Source organism: Strix uralensis, chromosome 16 (genome assembly GCF_047716275.1).
Source record: "Strix uralensis isolate ZFMK-TIS-50842 chromosome 16, bStrUra1, whole genome shotgun sequence".
NCBI classification, from domain to species: domain Eukaryota; kingdom Metazoa; phylum Chordata; class Aves; order Strigiformes; family Strigidae; genus Strix; species Strix uralensis.
Genome location: NC_133987.1, coordinates 20,195,821 through 20,212,358, shown reverse-complemented (window position 1 = coordinate 20,212,358; position 16,538 = coordinate 20,195,821). Strand labels below are relative to the sequence as shown.

The 16,538-nt window shown below is 59.2% G+C and overlaps 1 protein-coding gene across 2 annotated transcripts in view; it reads right to left on the bottom strand.

Annotated features, from left to right (window-relative positions):
• Positions 1–15,238, bottom strand: part of CACNG3 (calcium voltage-gated channel auxiliary subunit gamma 3) — a 30,960-nt gene extending 15,722 nt beyond the window's left edge. Inside the window, exon 1 of one of the 2 annotated variants that reach the window (XM_074885913.1) lies at positions 14,912–15,238. In XM_074885913.1, coding sequence (XP_074742014.1) covers positions 14,912–15,122 — 211 coding nt within the window. In that variant the 5' untranslated portion in view covers positions 15,123–15,238. The remainder of the gene's footprint in view (positions 1–14,911) is intronic. The other variant, XM_074885912.1, reaches the window with a different exon arrangement.
• Positions 15,239–16,538: the final 1,300 nt, after the last annotated feature.

Genomic DNA, 16,538 nt, shown 5'->3' with positions numbered 1-16,538 from the left:
AATCAGCAACTAGAAATTGTAGAGCGCTGATAAAGGACACAAACAAACAGTAAAAAAACCATCAAAACATCTTTCCCCAATGCATTAGGATGAACAACAACAGAAAGGAGCAATGCTATCGCCCGTCACCAAACACAAATGGCAGAAGCGTTAGTCACAGGACTGAGAAATGTTAAATAACTGTTATTACAACTGTGACATTTCATATTCAGCATATTCACATCCCAGAGCTTAAAGAGACGCACTGGAGGAGCCGACTGAGCAATTAACAGTGATGCTCAACGCCTCGCCGGGAAGTTCCCGAGGACTGTGAGGACGGAGATGCTCCGTGGCAGGGCAGCAGTGGCGTGGCTGCCTGTGGCTGCCCGGGCTCCGGCACGCTCCGGCCCAGTGCCGCCGCTCGCCTTGCACCGCTCCGGGCTGGCATCTGACGGCGCAAGCGACGACTCAGAGCAAGGGGACAGAGCGACGAGGTGGCTGGTCACCAAATTTGCTTTGGTGCAGAGCGTGGGAGCGCCGGGGGCCCCGAGCTCGGGCAGGCCGGTGACAATAACCACGATGGCCAAAAGCGCTGACCCGCTGCTTTGACGCGCAGCAGCCGGGAGTAACAGCTTCGACGTTTTATTCCCTACTTCAAGGTGAAGCAGCTGCTCAAAGTTGTGACTAATACCACGGTCCGTTTTTGAAGGAGGATGTTAATAAAAGCAGGGAGGGTTCAAAGAGGCAAGGCGGGTTGTAAAGAGCGCGGCAGGCGAGCGAGAGAATCCCTCCGTGTCCTCTGCCCAGCCTGATCTCAGCCCAGCGCTGCAGATGCTGAATTGCATCGAGGGCTGCGAAAAGCAAATCATGTTCCAAAGGAGCCCCACAGTGCAGAATATCAAGGCTAAAAATATGTAAATCACCATGGAAAGGACTGTCAGAGCTTCAGCAAGACTCGCAAGTTGCTATAAGGCAATTTCAAATTTCCGAGCTTGCTGCACGAGGCATTAAAAAGGTCACTATTTCTGAAATAAGGATCTTTACAAATAAACACATTTGCTGAGGACTCGGTGAGTCACGCTGGAGCGCAGCACAGAGCATTTCCAACCTAATGCTTTTGACAGGCCACGCGCAGGGCGATCTTTTCATGTTTACAGTTCATCAATAGTTTTTACAGCTGCACAGTCAATCTTTAAAGCACATTTAGCCTGGGAGGAGACTCAGCAGGTTGTTTTCCTTGCAAAAGTGATATTAAATTTATTTTTTTCTTCCTCTTTTATAGCATTTGATTTGAAGGTAAGTATTTGAACTTCAAATATGTGACTGCCACCCAAGCACCTGCCTTTTTTTTGTATATATATACTTCTGTCACATCTCCCTAATGATATAAATATTTGAAGTTTTCAGCTGATGCACTAAAAGGAACTCGATCCGTCAAAACTTACTTAATTCAGGGAATTCAGCAGGCACCACGCTGCATGTTTGCTGGTGCAGGGCAGGGGGGGGGGTGTGCTTCAGGCTCCCTGCTTCCCCCCACCCGGCTGGCACCAGTCTTGCCCCGCTCAGCGCAGCCCAGGGTCAGGGTCAGGGTCAGGCGCAGCCCCGCTCGCTGTTGCAGGTACCGGAGCGCATCCAGCACCGACGGATTTAGCTCGCTGCCTGCTGGAGGCAGAGCCGCCTCCTCACCATCTGCGGGAGGGGAAGAGAGCCCCGGGAAGCCGGTTCCAACGCCCCAGATGGGGAAAAGCGATATTCAAGAGTAGCACCATAGTTTCACTCTTGGCTTTTTTTGGAGAACAAGAAGGGACTATCCTTTAGACGGAGCATTAGGAGAGGATTGTGCTGGTGAACGAGTGATGCCAACCCTGCCTTAACCCTCCAAGAAGCAAGATACCCACCTATGCCCCGATAAGCCTTCCAGAAATTCAGAGCAATTTCCACTGCACAGCACTTGCTCTGCCATTGGAAACCCCTCCACGCTGCCCGCGCTTCCTGCCTGGGGCCAGGGCAGCTACAGGAGGATGGTGTGTCCCACCCATCACTTCGAGACTTCACAGCACCGAGAAACCCCAACACGTTGCAACCAGCTTCCCTGGGCCCTCGAAACACTCTCCTGCCCACCGGCAGCATGTGCAGCTCCTCTGAAGCTCTCCCTTCCCTGCTGGGCAGGGGACAGGACTACACTCCCGGCTACCAACCCACTTTCACATGGGTCAGACCTGGGCAAACTGCCCCGCGGGTCCCCAAGCTGCTCACACCGTTACCTTGGCCATAAAGCAGCCTCACCTTCCCCCAGCTTCACAAATCTGACTCAAAGCACAAAACACTTTGCTAGAGTAACTTGGGGGCTTTGAAACCACCCCAGCTCCCTCGCAGCTCCGCCCTTCCAGGAGGCAGCAGAAGCCAAAGAGATTTGAAGGGGGAGAGAAATAAAACATGCAAGACCCCGCAGTGGATGGGCAAGCAGATCACCTCACAGCTCGTGCCAGCGCTTTCCATCTCCTTCCCATTATTGTGTTAAACCGCACAGAGTAGCCCGCCCTGCAGCTGGTGAAGCCAGGTGATGTTTTGCCATCAGCTTCAAGGACAGCAGGGCTGTGCCCCACGGGGTTGTACCTGCTGGAGGCACGAGATTCCCCCAAGCACTGGGGAAACCCCCGGGGAAAAAAGGGGCTACACCTGCACGGCACAGGCTGCCTGCACTGCCACCGGCCCCCCCAGCCCTGCCTCTCCCCGCTGCTTACCTGGGGCTGCCCCTGCGGGTTCATCTCCCCACTTCCAGCCCAGGGTCTGTCGCTTTGCCCTCAGCACACCTCAGCCCACACCACACATCCTTCCAGGGAGGGAGGTGCCCTGTAGGGGCCCTTTTAATGGGTCTGTCCCAGCTGCAGCCCAGCTAACGCTCATGGCACACACCTGCATTGCTCCCGAGAATGCACCTGCAGGTTTGGCTCAAGGAGATGATGAAACGCTGCCCTGAGGGCAGGGCTGTGGGGATGGGGTGGCTGGGGGCAGCCCCTGCCTACCTTGGGTTACCAGGATTTGCCGTGTTATTGCTCCTTGCCCATTCCCTTCAGGGCACGGCGCTTTCTGCCAGAGCTGTGGCCGTTACCTGCCCCCAGCCCCTTCACCTCATCCGCCGCTGAGAGGGAGTTATTCCGCTCTGGGGGCGTCTCAGAGGCTCCTCCGGCTCCTGCGCTGAGCTGGGGCAGGTGATGTTATCCCCAATTTACAGATGGGTAGCGGGGGACTGGAGAGATGCAGCTCACAAGCGTCTGCACATTTTGGGTGCTCAGCTGGAGCGCGCAGAGCCTGGGGTTTCTCAGCCCTGGGAACAGGCTCTGCGCGGGAGGTGACAGAGCCTGCGCCGCGAGCGGGGCTAATTACGACGAAACCCAGACCCTGAGGAACAAACCTCCTGGGTGCCAACGGGACGTTCTGCTTCTCCTGTTTTCTGGAAGACTTTTCCTCATCCTGGGCGGGGAGATCTGTCCAAATTAACAATGAAAATAATTTCTAAACAAGTGACTGAACTTGCATACCCTGAAAAGCCCTGGCTTAAGCCACAGGGCTGCTTCCGAGATCCGCCGGTGAGCAGCACCGGCGCGACACCCGACCTACGCACCACGATGCCGCAGTTCCACCTGCACCGCACTCGTCCGGCGCCGCAGGCGAAGGAAACCAGCTCGCCCGCACCGAACGCCCGCGTCAGACGTGGTCGCCACATGTTTGAAGGGGCAGAGAGGGCCACCCCGCTGCGGTGGCCCCGCACCCTGGCGTAGCGCACCGTGTCGCACCGCGCTGCTCGCTGCCGGGGCCGAGCCTCGCTGCCTGCAGACGGGCTGCGCGGTGGGAGCGTGGCTCAGGGGCGGAGGCGCTGACACGTCTGTCTCTCACTTCAGCCGCCAGCGAGCTAGGCCAGACAGGAACGCCATACGGCACACGTCTAGGGGGATGCACGGGAGCTCAGCCAGGAGGGTGCCTCTGCCCCGAGGGGACGGGCTGGTGGCCGGCATCGGGGACAGGTCCTTTGTCCTGCTGCCGCTGAGGCTGGTGGGCGGCAGCAGCTCTCGTGCTTCACACAGCAGCAGTGGGAATCGGGGCAGGTTGGGGCAATATGCAGGGTAGATGTTATTTAAAACTATTATTGGTATTTAAAATTCTTTAAAACATGCACGCCGCCTCCCCCTGGCCTCACTGCTGTCCCTGCGCCCTCGCCAGAGCAGCTTCGGTGGCAGAAGACCCGGTTCCCGCTTCTCCCCCAACTAAGAGGTCTCGCACCCTGGGCTGCAGCTTTCCCACTTCCTATGAAAGGCAGAATCACTCTTGTCCTTCTCCAGCTCTTCACGTTGGGGGGGAGGCCAAAGACTAATGCGTAGAAAATGCTTTCATCCTTGGCTGAAGTGTGCTGAGGAATGACAAGAGCTTCTCCCGGCGCGGAGAGATGGAGCCTCGGGGCTGCAGGAGGCTTCCAGGCACCTGTGACGGGGGGTGGCAGGTCCCCATCCGGGGGGGGGGACACGCTGCCCCGCTGCCTCACGGGGTCCCCGTTTCCCCAGCCCGCTCTGCGGCAGCATCGCTGGCGGCTCGGCGGTGGAGCCGTGCGGTGCAGCTGCTGTGCCGCGACAAGGTTTGCTCAGCTGAGCCCGGCTGCGAAGGCAAATGGAGGATTTGGCAGGGATGCCGGGCAGCCTGGCAGAGGCGGCTGGCGAGGCAAAGCCGGAGCTGCTGCGGGCTCAGGTCGGCGGGGAAGGTCGATGTGAGATCGCAGGCTGTCTCGCGAAGTGACAGTGACCTTTCCCGGCCGGACAAGCAGCCCCGGGGTCGGGCTGGGGCCCGAGGCAGCCCTGAGGGACGGACGCTGCTGACTCTGGCAGCCCCTTGCAATTGCTCATGCGATGACGTCGTGTGATGCCGTCGATGGTGCTGAGGCATCAAAGCGCTCTGACAGCTGCAAAAAATAATTGTCAGTTGGTTTCTAACATCCAGCCAAGCATCAGCCAGCCTGCCCCGAGGGGTTCTGCTCCCTTGTCAGGAGGGAGCCCAGCCTCTCCGGGGGGGCAGAGGTGCCATCCCTGGGACCAGGGGCAGTTCTGCAAGACATGAGCAGCTCGACAAAGGTGCCAGCAGCACAAGCCAACACTGGTTTTAAGAAGCTAAAATCAGGAATACTTTAAAAGGGTAGTTGCTTGTTGGTGGCCAATTTGGGGATTGCTTTCCCCTCCCCTTGTGATTCCAGGCACGAACTCAGAGTAAAGGTCTAACTAGGGGGCAATTACCAAATCACCAGTGAAATTGGAAACGTGAGCATTCAAGAGGTACAAACACAAGTGTCACCCTCAAATGCTGCTTTTTGTCCCTGCTTTCCACCATCACAGTCCCACGGGGTGTACTGCCAATGCCAACCCCCCTCCCCGGGCTCCAGTGGCCACCAGAAAAGCCGGGGGGGGTCACACATCCCCCTCCACGCCCTGCACCTACCCCAGGGTGGCCCAATTGTCCTCCTTCAATACAAACCTCTTGGCAAAAGTGAACACCCGAAGTCCCCAGCGAGGGTGGTGGGATGGCAGCGAGGTGCTGCTCCTGCTCCCACGCCTGCCCTCTGCCTTCCCTTGCCTGCCTTATCGTTCCCTTATGACTCTGTTTGTATGATAAAACAACACAGTTCCTAATAACCTGATGTGGGAACGGCTCAGCCGTCCTCTGCAGCCCGACAGCGCCAGGTTTGTCTATAGATTGTGGTGTCAGGAGATAAGAGACAGGCAATATCTGGGAAAATCATCACGCAATATCAGCCGCCCAGCAGCCACAATCATTTCTCCTGCCTCTCTCCACGACAACTATGAAAAACCCTGATATTTTCAAGCCTGTCAAATGAAGTCACTCACCCGGCGTGCAAGTGATTTTTGCAAGGGTTAGGGAGACAAGCAAAGCCCAGGTGTCCTGCCAGACGTTTCAAAAGGCAGCAAAATCCTGGTGTGAGGAGACTTTTCCATCCCTTCTCCTTCGGGCAAGCGAGGCGCGGGGCAGCAGCAGCCCCGGTGCAGGGAGGGCAGCAGCGAGAGCTTGGCCAAAGCAGCGGGGAAAGGTGGGGCAGAGGAACAGACCGCAGCAGTTTTAACATCCTTGTAAACCCTCGGCACCGAGACGGTGGTTAAGTGATGGTGGCTCAGCCCGGCCACCCAGGCTGCTGCTACGGAGCGAGGTGAGGACAGGGAACCCACCCCCGGGAGCCCGAGTGCCAGCGACGTGCAAACAAATACAAAACGTCAAGTTGCCGTAAGAGCAACTCAATTACAATCTGGCCCTTTTGCTGGTGCTGGCCCGGAGGCAGGGCTGCTCAGGGAGCCTGCCCAGGTGTTCTGGTCCTGCCAAAGGCAGCTGGCTCGCCTCCGGCTGTGGAGCGGGAGCTAACCCGAACACAGAAATCCCACGTTGTCCTCGTGTTTTTCCGGAGGCGAGCGAGCAGACCTGCGCTTGTGCTGGCTGCTCTGCATCCCTCCCCATCTCGGCCGAGCGAGGGGCAGGGCCAGGCAAGCGAAGCCATCGCTCAGCAGCTTCACCTGGGCAGGCCGGTGGCCGGGCAGAGCTGTGCTGCTGCTCGCCACGCAGCGCGCTCTGGCCCCCAGCGACCCTCAGAACTCGATGTGCTTCTGTCTCCGAGAGAATCACCCCAAAGGACACGGGACTGTTCAAAGCGCGAAGCGTACCCCGGCCTCAACTTTTCATTTTGAAGAAGCTGTTAAATACCTGCTGCAAGTAGATGGTTAAAAGACAACACAAAAGTGAAATAAGAAAATTTTGGGAAGCATCCCCAAGTCCCCAGGGCTGACCCACCGGCCTATGTTTTACGCCGGGATTGTGTAACAGCTCTGGGCTGTGAGCCTGCCCTCCCCGGAGCCGCCGCAGAGCTGTCAGCACGCACACGCCGAGGGAGAAGACACCAGTTGTCACCCCGGCACCGTCATTCTTTATCACAGCAGGTGTCTTCTTAATCAAAGATGTATCTCGAGATGCCCACTGCTGCGGTCCCCCCGAGCGAGCCGCGGCTCATTACAGCCCCAGCGGTGGGACTGTGCGGAGCGAGTGGCCACAGATGCATCCCCGGGGTGCCTCAGCCCAGAAAAAACCTACAGAAAACTTCTGGTGCTGAGCCTGAGGTGTCAGCCAAAGCAAACCCACCCATGAGCCCTTAGGAAGGGACGTGAGACCACCCTCTCCACACCCAGCACGAACCCAAAACGCAGCCAAACACCAGCTTCAAGGAACGGGCTTCCAAGTGTCATGTCAGAAATCGAGGTGAGTTTTAGGTGTTGTAACACAGTTGCAGCCCTTATGGATGGGGGAGCAGGGCAGCGGCCGGGCAGGAGCCCTCCTCGGTTCCTCCAACGTTGCAGGAGCGTGGAGAAAACCCCGAGCAAGTGCACAGCCCTGCTCACTCCCCGCTGCGCTTCCCTGCTCGCTCCCCGTCTCCCCACTGGTGCTTCGGAGTGACTCAGGAACCGGGGTGGGCACCTTTCCCCTCGGATGCCTTTGACTAACTCACCCTCGGCACCTATCAGCGCTGATGAGCGTTAATGACAGCGGATACGCTGCATCTGCATCCTGCCGGCACCCGGCCGTGACTCAGCCTGAGACACTCCTCGGCAAGGTGAGCCAGGATTGACCCCCCCCGCCAAGTGGGAGCCCTCGGGCAGCAGCTGAGCAACCCCCTACACTTATGGGTTAGCACATTTATATCATTTTGAGAGCATTTTTTTCCTGAGAAAGGAGGGTAATGTCTATTTATGAAGTGCGCCCTGGGTTCATTTTTTAATGGTGAAGCCCATGTGGACTGTAACCACCGAGACGCCAGGAGTGCTGAGCACATTCAGCACCGCGGCTGTCTCGCCTCCTCTCATCCCAAGTCGCACGGGCAGCTGAAGAGCGTCACAGGTCTCCCCACTCGGGCCGTTCCCGCTGTGCCGACGAGCCCCGCGTGGCTGGGTGGGCCGTGCCGGTGGCCGGGCAGAGGACAGTGCCCTGGGCCATGCCAGGAGCCGTGGGAGAGCCGAACGCTAACGGATCCGCTCAGCCTCCCATGACAAAAAGCAAAACTCACGCAGAGAGAAGTGATTTACCAAAAGGCCACGTAACTCCCGGCAGCAGAGCCGAGCGTCTCTGCCTGCTCCCTGGCTGCTCCCAGCGAACATCACCCGCTGGCACCTCCCGGCCAGCCCGCGCCAGCGTCCCACCTCCCCGGGGAGCAGAGGATCCGGCATCAATCCGTGGGGCATCCGCCCCCAAACCACGGCCGCGCTCCCGGCCGCCAGCCCCAGCGCCGGGGCGTGCAGCCTTCATTAGCCATCCCTAATTATTTACAGCCGTAATGGAGATGGTGACCTTGCATGGGAAAAAAACCCACTTGAGCCTCATTCAAATTCAGACTTCCACCTCTATTAAACAGTAACAGCTCTTGAGATGACAGACTCTGCACCACGCCTATGCAGCAGTAAAATGCCTGTTTCTGAGCTGTTCACAGCATACATTTTACTCATCATGTGCTGCTCGCAGGCAATGTGGGAACCAGCTCCCTACGCCACCCCAGAAGATGGGATTTTTGTCCAGATAAATGCTGCAGCATCCCAGGAGGGTAAATTCTGCACCCCCTTCTTCCAAGCGACAGTTTCTCAAGGCAGAGCTGGCAGCAGCGAGCTGGAGCACGGCTCCTCTCCGGACACGTTCCAAAGAGCAGCGCGCTCCAAAGGCACGGCTGGCAGCGGCTGGGGCCCCTCTCTGTCCAGAAGGATTTTTATGGCTCTTGGCATTTGGCCACGTGCCACAAGAACATGGGTCTGGAGCAGACTGAGGGTCCAGCTAGCCTAATTTCCATCTCTATTAGAGGACAGTAATTAATGCTTATTCGATATATTCTCCACCGAGCTAAGGTTCAGGGATTTCCTAAGGCAGAGGTTACGGCTGGGGCATCGTACGTGACACCTCGCAGAGCCCCATGCTCGAGGCATTTGTTCGATCCTGGTTTGACCCCGGTGACACAACTGAGCCTGGTGCCGGGCACGTGGGCTGCCCCCCCCCCCTCCCCCAGCACTGTACTTGTTGGGGGTGGAGGGAACGGGTTGATAAACCTGCAGCATGGTAATTTCATCAGATATTCTCCAATGAGTAGCTGGTCCCTCTTCACCTTCACCCATCGCTACCACAGATGCCTCTGTTGTCTACTTTCCGTCACACAAGTTGACTTGATGCCTCCGAGCTCTCACATGACGAAGAGCAGATAACCCCTCCCCACTCATCTCCCCCACGCTGTCCTGCCTCCCCCTCCATCACCTCCAGCCCCTGCCAACAGTCACCCCAGGGCTCTCCTCGGTGCCGGGGCTGGCGGGTGGCCCCGGGACGGAGCCGTGTGCGGTGGCATCGGTGCGTGCCGAGCTTGGCAGAGACACCAACACTGGCACCGCTGGCAGCACCGCGAGCTGCACCAAGAGCGATGTGGAGAAGCACTGGAGTGCAAGATGGGTTGTTGATGAGAATCTGTTACAGACACCAACCAGACAGAGGAACAGGATGAGCAGCTCCTTAAATACCTGCCTATAATGAGTAGCGAGGAAAAGTGCTCTATCATGGATGATTGCAATCTCAGGGACATTTGCTTGGTGCTTTTAAAAATTAAAGATAATAACTTTCTAACAGAAACAATATTGCTGTCACCTTGGGGAAATTCTCTGCTTGGCCTCACTCAGAAGGACTGAGAGGAGCTGAAAGCAGGGGAAGAGCTGGTGGCTGTCCAGGGGCAGCAGCTTCCAGCCCGATTTAACGCCTTCGGTGCGAAGCAGCTCAGCACAGCAGGGCCAAAACCAACCACGGACAAACCCAACTGGGGGAAAAGAGTAAATGCAGAAGCACGATCGTTACTCAGGAGCGAGGGCAGGGCGCTCCCCTGGCACCCCACACTTCTGCTGGGCCTGTTGAGAGGGGAATTGAAAAGTGCAATTAAAAAATTAAAAATCAGGGCTTTTGATATTGGAAGTTGCAGTTAGGACACACATGTGGCTGATCAGAGAAGCTAATGGGATCAGTTGAAATAAAGCTGCAACCGAGAGGTTTAAGCAAAAGAAGGAGGCTCCTTTGAGTCACGTTAGAAGAAAGGAGCTTTACTGCCGATGTAAATCACCAGCAGATCATGACAGTGCAACTGTCAGTCATGAAGCAGAAGTGACACACAATTATTTATTCATCAGCTACTTCTGTTCTGTACTTGGAGACAAATAGGCTCCTGTATTCTGCCAGCAGTTAGGGAGGATGCCAACCAGCGACTATTCAGTGTGAACATGAAACTGGTAGGACTAGAGAACTTTCTCCCAAGAGCATTCGGAGAACAGGCTGAGAACTTTTCTGAAGATCTAAAATGGATTTTAATAAACTTTGGCATTCTGTTGAATTTCTAGAAGCCAGGGAAAGCTGGTTAATGCCACGAGTGCTGGCGATGGGCGATGGTGGGAGCTGCGTCCCTGGCATCGCCTGTGGGTTGGCTGAGGTGGGCAGCGGCAGGGAGGAACCAGGGGATGAGAGAAATGTCAAACAGCCTTGCGGAAAATAGATTTATCAAAGTTCATACATTCTTCTTGGTATGGTTACAAATTCAGTTGATAAAGGAAATCAGTAACATAATATGTTTAGAGTTCCACAGGGTATTTGATTTAGCTCTCCTGAAAAAGTAAAAGACCAGCATTATGCAGAATCAACAGCGCTTTAATAAAGGGACTGGGAGGCAGATTGCAGAGATTGTACTTTGTCATCCGATGGGATATTTCTACAGAGGAGCGCCTGTTACCGGAACAGTGTTGAGCTATAGCTCAATGTCTTTATCAAGAGTATTAAAGAGAACATAAAATAATTGTGGGTAAAAGAGGTAAACAGCAGAGAAAAGACTGACTGCAGTATTACCGAATGATGGAGGTGGGTCAGGTGGATTCGGGCAGCTCGGTACCGTGGACTTATTGAGCCATTTTGATACAGCCGAGTCCAAGGCTTTCCAGTGAGGGACTCGGGGAGCGAGCTGCCGTTTGGGTGTAGGAGATGATACGCTGACACTCAGCGGCACAGAAGGCGCTCAGGGTCATGGGGCACCACCATGCGTGGGACCTTCCTGTGAGATGCTGCGGCTGGGGGCGCTGAAGCGGCCCGGGCGTACAGCCAGACTAAAACCAGGCAGAAATAAGGAAAACCAGCTGGGGTGGCTACGTGAGACTTCGGTATCAGAGGTTATTCCTTATGGTTAAAGAAAGTTTGAGGGGTTCATCTCTGTTCCCAGTGCAAGAGCTGGCCCAGGGACACGGCAGGGTCACCCTCAGCTGAAGCCTCCAGGACTGACCATGGGTGTAAACTGCACCAGGAGCCACGCAGGAGTTGCAGGTCAGGTGTAGAAAGGGCTCAGCAGGGTCCGGTGGGCTGCAGGGGTCAGCTGAGAGCACCCGCAATAATATGTGCTAATCTAGACAGGATCCCCCCCAAAAAAACCAAAACTCAAGCCAAGTTCTCCAGGTTTGGCAGGGAGGAATTGCTGGGTTGGCAAAGGTTGCACTGATGCTGCTGTGGGGGACACAGGGGGGACGGGCACAGGTCTGAGCGGGACAGCTCGGCTGAGGGTCAGCTCCAGGTCCCCATGTCCTCACGCAGCCACAGGCAGATGTGTCCCCTGAAAACCACCCCACGTCCCTGCAACCCCCCCTGTGTCCCCTGCAAACCCCCTCATGTCCCTGCAAACCCCCCCTGTGTCCCGGCCCAGCCAAGGAGGGACACAGGCAGAGCAGCACTCGTGGTCCTCCAGAAATGACAGAGCACTTTGGTCTGATGAGGGAAATGAAGGAGGAAAGGAAAAGTACCACATCGCCTTAAAATCTGGTATTTCAAGCAGCCGTGGCCAAACCCTCCTGCTACTTCTGCCTGTTTCACATCCGCATGACGCCGTGGAGCCAGTCCCAATCTATACCACGCAGCAGGGAGGATGAGGAGGCTCCCTGCATTTAACGATGCTGAATTTAATTAAGTTTGATGAAAACCAAAGTTCTTTTACTTTCCTAAAAACAACACCAGCCTAAGTGGCTATTTCTCAACTTCAGCTTTCCCCCTGAGGTGCCGTGCCTTGCCCTACCTTTTATTATTAATGAGGAAGTCACAGAGGAAAACAACTGGCGACGAACAAGCCGCGGGGGACAGACACCGACAGCCACGGGTCACGTTGAGCGGGAAGTACGAGGAGACACCGGCTAAGTATTCGCATACCGTGAAAGTGATAATCGGAAGCCAAACGCTGCAGTTTAAAACAGAGGCTATCCTAGCCCAGCAGCCGGGGAACGCCTGCCCGGGCTCCAGATACTGAGCCAACCACTAATTTGTGTTTTCCAGTGTGGGTGTCTCTACATGGGTCTGCGGCGGCTTCATTCAAGATTTATCCGCTCTCGCCTATGGGCTTTTGACGCTCACGTGGTGCGAGCGGCTCCCACGCAGGCGCTGCGCGTCTGTGACTGACAGGGATTTAAAGAGCATCTGCGACGGAGCGTGCACCAGCGCGCACGTCGGTCGGCTTCATAATCTGCCACGCACACCCAAGCCAGACCAGCGGCCGGAGCTGGCTACTTAATTCCTCCGTCGTTACACGCATTAACCCCCCCCCCTCACGGTTAACGGCGGAAAGTTCAAGGCCGAGGCGCTTCCCGGCGGGCAGAGAGCACTGCTCGGCGCTGAAAGCATCTTCTGCACCACGGGAGAACCGGCCCTCGCGACGGACCGCGCTCACTCCTGACGCAGGACGATAAAGCGCAACCCTTGCCCGTTTTTCAAGCCAGATACAATGAGCGCACAGAAATCAGAGCCGCGGTGAGGCCCCGCCAGCAGGAATCAGACAGGACCTGCTGCCCGCAGAAGTGCACCCAGCACCCAGCACTCCCCTGGCGCAGAGAGCCACAGGGTGACCCCCGGCTCGGGGCCGCCAGCCCCCGCGGCAGCACCCCCCCTCCCTCGTGTGGAAGGTGCCGGAGCTCGGCCCGGCCCGGCTGGGGGGAGTTTTCCCCCCCCAGCATCGCGCCGGTTAACAGCCTGCGAGACGCCAGCGTGTCTCTCCAGGAAAATTCAGGAGGGTGATGAGCAGCCCCGCCGCAGCCCCCCAGCACCAGCCCAGCCCCACGTGCTCACCCCGAGCACTGGCTGGGACCCCCCCACCTCCTCCCCACAGCCCCCATCGCCCACTCGCGCTCTCACGCACACGTAAGGGATGACAGAGCCCGTGCCCAGCGCGAGGCCTCGACTGTGCCACGGGCACGGCTGAGCAGCACCGGCACAGCACCGGCACAGCACCGCGCAGAGCCCCGGCAGCTCTGCGCGGGGGGAACACGCAGCGGGGAGCGATGAGCCCCACGGCGAGCATATGCCCCGCGGCTCGCACCCTGCGCCCGGGCTCAGGGCCGTGATTCAGCTCTGAGCTCTGGCGTGGCACCGTTAAGCCCTCTCCGGAGTGTGCTGTGCCCAGGAGACCGGGGCCGCACCGGCTCCTTCCACAGCAGAGATTTATCGCAGTGAGGGAGACATAAAACATTCGCTGAAAAAAAATGCGGCCAGCAAAACCAAGAATTTTGGAAATTACTCATGCCTCCAGCGATCCCATCTTTCACAGCCCTGGCTGCTGCCTCCTTGGCTCCCTCAGCCCAAGAGGGGAGACAGATTATCTCAAATTATTTATTATGGAATTAGAGCATGATCCAAACCCTCCTTGAATCAATAAGAAAGCTCTGACTGACTTCACCAGGTTTAGGACCGAGCACCAGGAACAGACAGGGTATTTCTGCATCCGTGGCCGTGACTCACCGAGAACTTTCCAACGTGGAGGGAGCAGCTCGGCCACCGCGGCTCCTTGCCCCCACTGTCAGAGGTGTCGCTCCCGGGCTGGGGGACCCTGAGGTCCCCGGGGCCCTGCAGCACAGCGGGGCAGGTCCCCCCACGTACACAGGACACCAGCTGCTGCCGCTAATTTTAAAAGTTACGGCCCAGTGTGATTCCATCAGCCATTTTTTGCTGCGCAGGTGCCAGCACCTGGCTCCGTGCAAGCTCACGTTTAAGCCCAGCCTGTTGTTGCTCGTATAAATCTGAACCAGCAGCTTTGGGTCCAAACTGCCCCCGAGTGTTGCCGGTGCTGCCCCGGGGGAGCAGCTGCCGTGGCCTCTCCTGCTGCAGGGCTGAAGCACCGGGGCGAAGCAGTGAGGCCGGGCAGGCGGGAGCCCGGCTGTGGGGCAACCGGGCTGTGGGGCAACCGGGTGGTGGGGCAAGCTGGCCATGGGGCAAGCTGGCTGTGGAGCAACCCGGCCATCGGGCAGCTCAGCCGTGGGGCAACCCAGGCAGGCCGTGGGGCGCAGTCCCTGTGGGACAAGGTGCGTGGGGGCAGCGGCTGCCCCCCCTGCCCCGCTGCGCTGGTCAGAGGGGAAGGGCTGGCACCGGCCGTGGGTCTCGGCTGGAGAAACGTGGGGTGCGGGGGGATTCCCCGTGACAGGGACAGCCGCGGGGGGGGGGGGGGGGGGGAGGTGAAGCTGGGGGGCTTTGCTGGCCGTTAGAAGAGCCCCCGGGGCCGGGCTGGGGGGGGACCTGTGGCCCCTCAGCCTGAAGCTCCCCGGTAGCTGCCGCGGGGACGCACAGCGCGGCCGGTCCCTGGGCACGGGGCGGGGTGACACCCCAGCACCCCGCGGCCCGTCTCCACCCGGAGCAGGAGCCACCCGTGGGGGTCTCCCCCGCGGCGGAGCCACAGCAAAGCGCCGTGTCCGTGCGTGGGGAGGGCGGAGGGGGGGGGGATGCTCCGCTCGGCGCTGGGGTGGCGGGGGGGGTCCCGGGATGCCCCTGCCCTCCCCGGAACTTTTGGCAAGAGCCCCCCTGGCGGGGCGGTCGGTACCTTCGAGGCAGCACGTCCTCCAGAGCCCCGAGTGGGTCATCACCTCCTCGTTCTTGCGGCTCGTGTCGTTGTCGCTCGTGGACTTAGTCCTGCACACGCCGCGCGAGTAGAGCCAGTAGTCGGTGCCCACGGCGATGGTCATCAGGCTGAAGGCGGCGAAGGCTCCCACCGTGGTGACGAGCATCTGGACGCCTCTGTCACACATCCTCATGCTGCTTCATCCTCCGGCGGCGGCTCGCAGGGGAAGGGCCGGCGCCGCCGCCCGCCCGCCGCCGCCGCGCTCCCCGCCCGGCTCCTCATGCCCCCGCGGCCCGCCGAGCACCGGGCCCCCGCGGCGGCGCCGAGCGGGGCCGCCCAGCCCCGGGGAGCCCCGGCATGGCCCCACCGGCGGCGCGGAGCGGAGCGGAGAGGAGCGGAGGCTCCTCCGCCCTGCGCGGAGCCGAGCGCGGAGCCGAGCGCGGAGCCTCTCCCGGCGCCTCCCCCGCGCCGCCCGGCCAAGGCATCCGCGGGGGGCGGCGGGGGCGGGGGGCAGCGGAGGGCGGGACGCGGGGGGGGGATGGAGGGGGGGGGAATGGGGGGGCAGCGCCGCTGGGAAACCGCCCCCCGCCCGGCCGGCGGAGGGGGCACCGCCCGGGGATGGGGACGGTCCCGGGAAGGGGGGGGGGGACGACACACGACACATGGGGAGCCCACCCCGGGGTGCTGGGACCGGGCGGGGACTGGCCGGGGGGGGGTGGGGGGGACGACGGACAGACGCACGACAATGGGGAGCACATACTGGGGTGCCGGGACCGGGACTGCCCCGGGGGGGTGACCGGGACCGCCGGGAGGGCGACCGGGTCCGCGGGGGGACCCCACCTCGGGGTGCCGGGACCGGGCGGGGAATGTCCCGGGGTGGGGGACACACGCACGACACATGGGGAGCACCCCAGAGGTGCCGAGACTGGGACTGCCCCGAGGGGGGGGGACGGGGACCGCGGAGGGGGGGACCCCACGTCGGGGGCGCTGGGAGCATCCCCAGCCCCCCGGCACGGGGCAGCTCGATCTCCCCCCAACCCCCGCCCCCCCCGCCCCCCCCGCCCCGGTACCAGGCACCGAGCCCCGGCTGCATGCGAGGGGCCATGCACCCCCCCGGGGGGGGGTAGGAGGGGGGCACAGCAGATCCGGGTGCTGCCCCAGAGCCGTTGGGCACTGCCCCCCCACCCTCCCCCCCCGGGGACACCCCTTTTGTCACCTGCCCGAGTGCCGTGAGGGACCGAACCCACAGTGGGTGCCCGGGACGGACGCTGCACCTTGGGGTGGTTCCCCATCACGCTCCTTGATCGTTGCCCCCGGTTAAAGCCCTCGCCCGCTCCCCCTGCGCCGCTCTGCCGGCTCCTCATCTCTCTCAAACATTTTTACAGCCAGTTGGATGAGCTTCTGACTCATGCGACCTTTCAAACAAGCCCTATAATATACCCTCCTCTTAAATTAATAGTCTTTTAAGGGCTGTGGATGAGGCAGGAAAGCGTATGATTTACCTGCCTGTGTGTACTTCCACACTTCTCATCCGTATGCACTCACATGTAAATATGAGTTATTTACTCCCAAAACGCAAACAGAAAATGATGAAGGTTACCAAAAACTC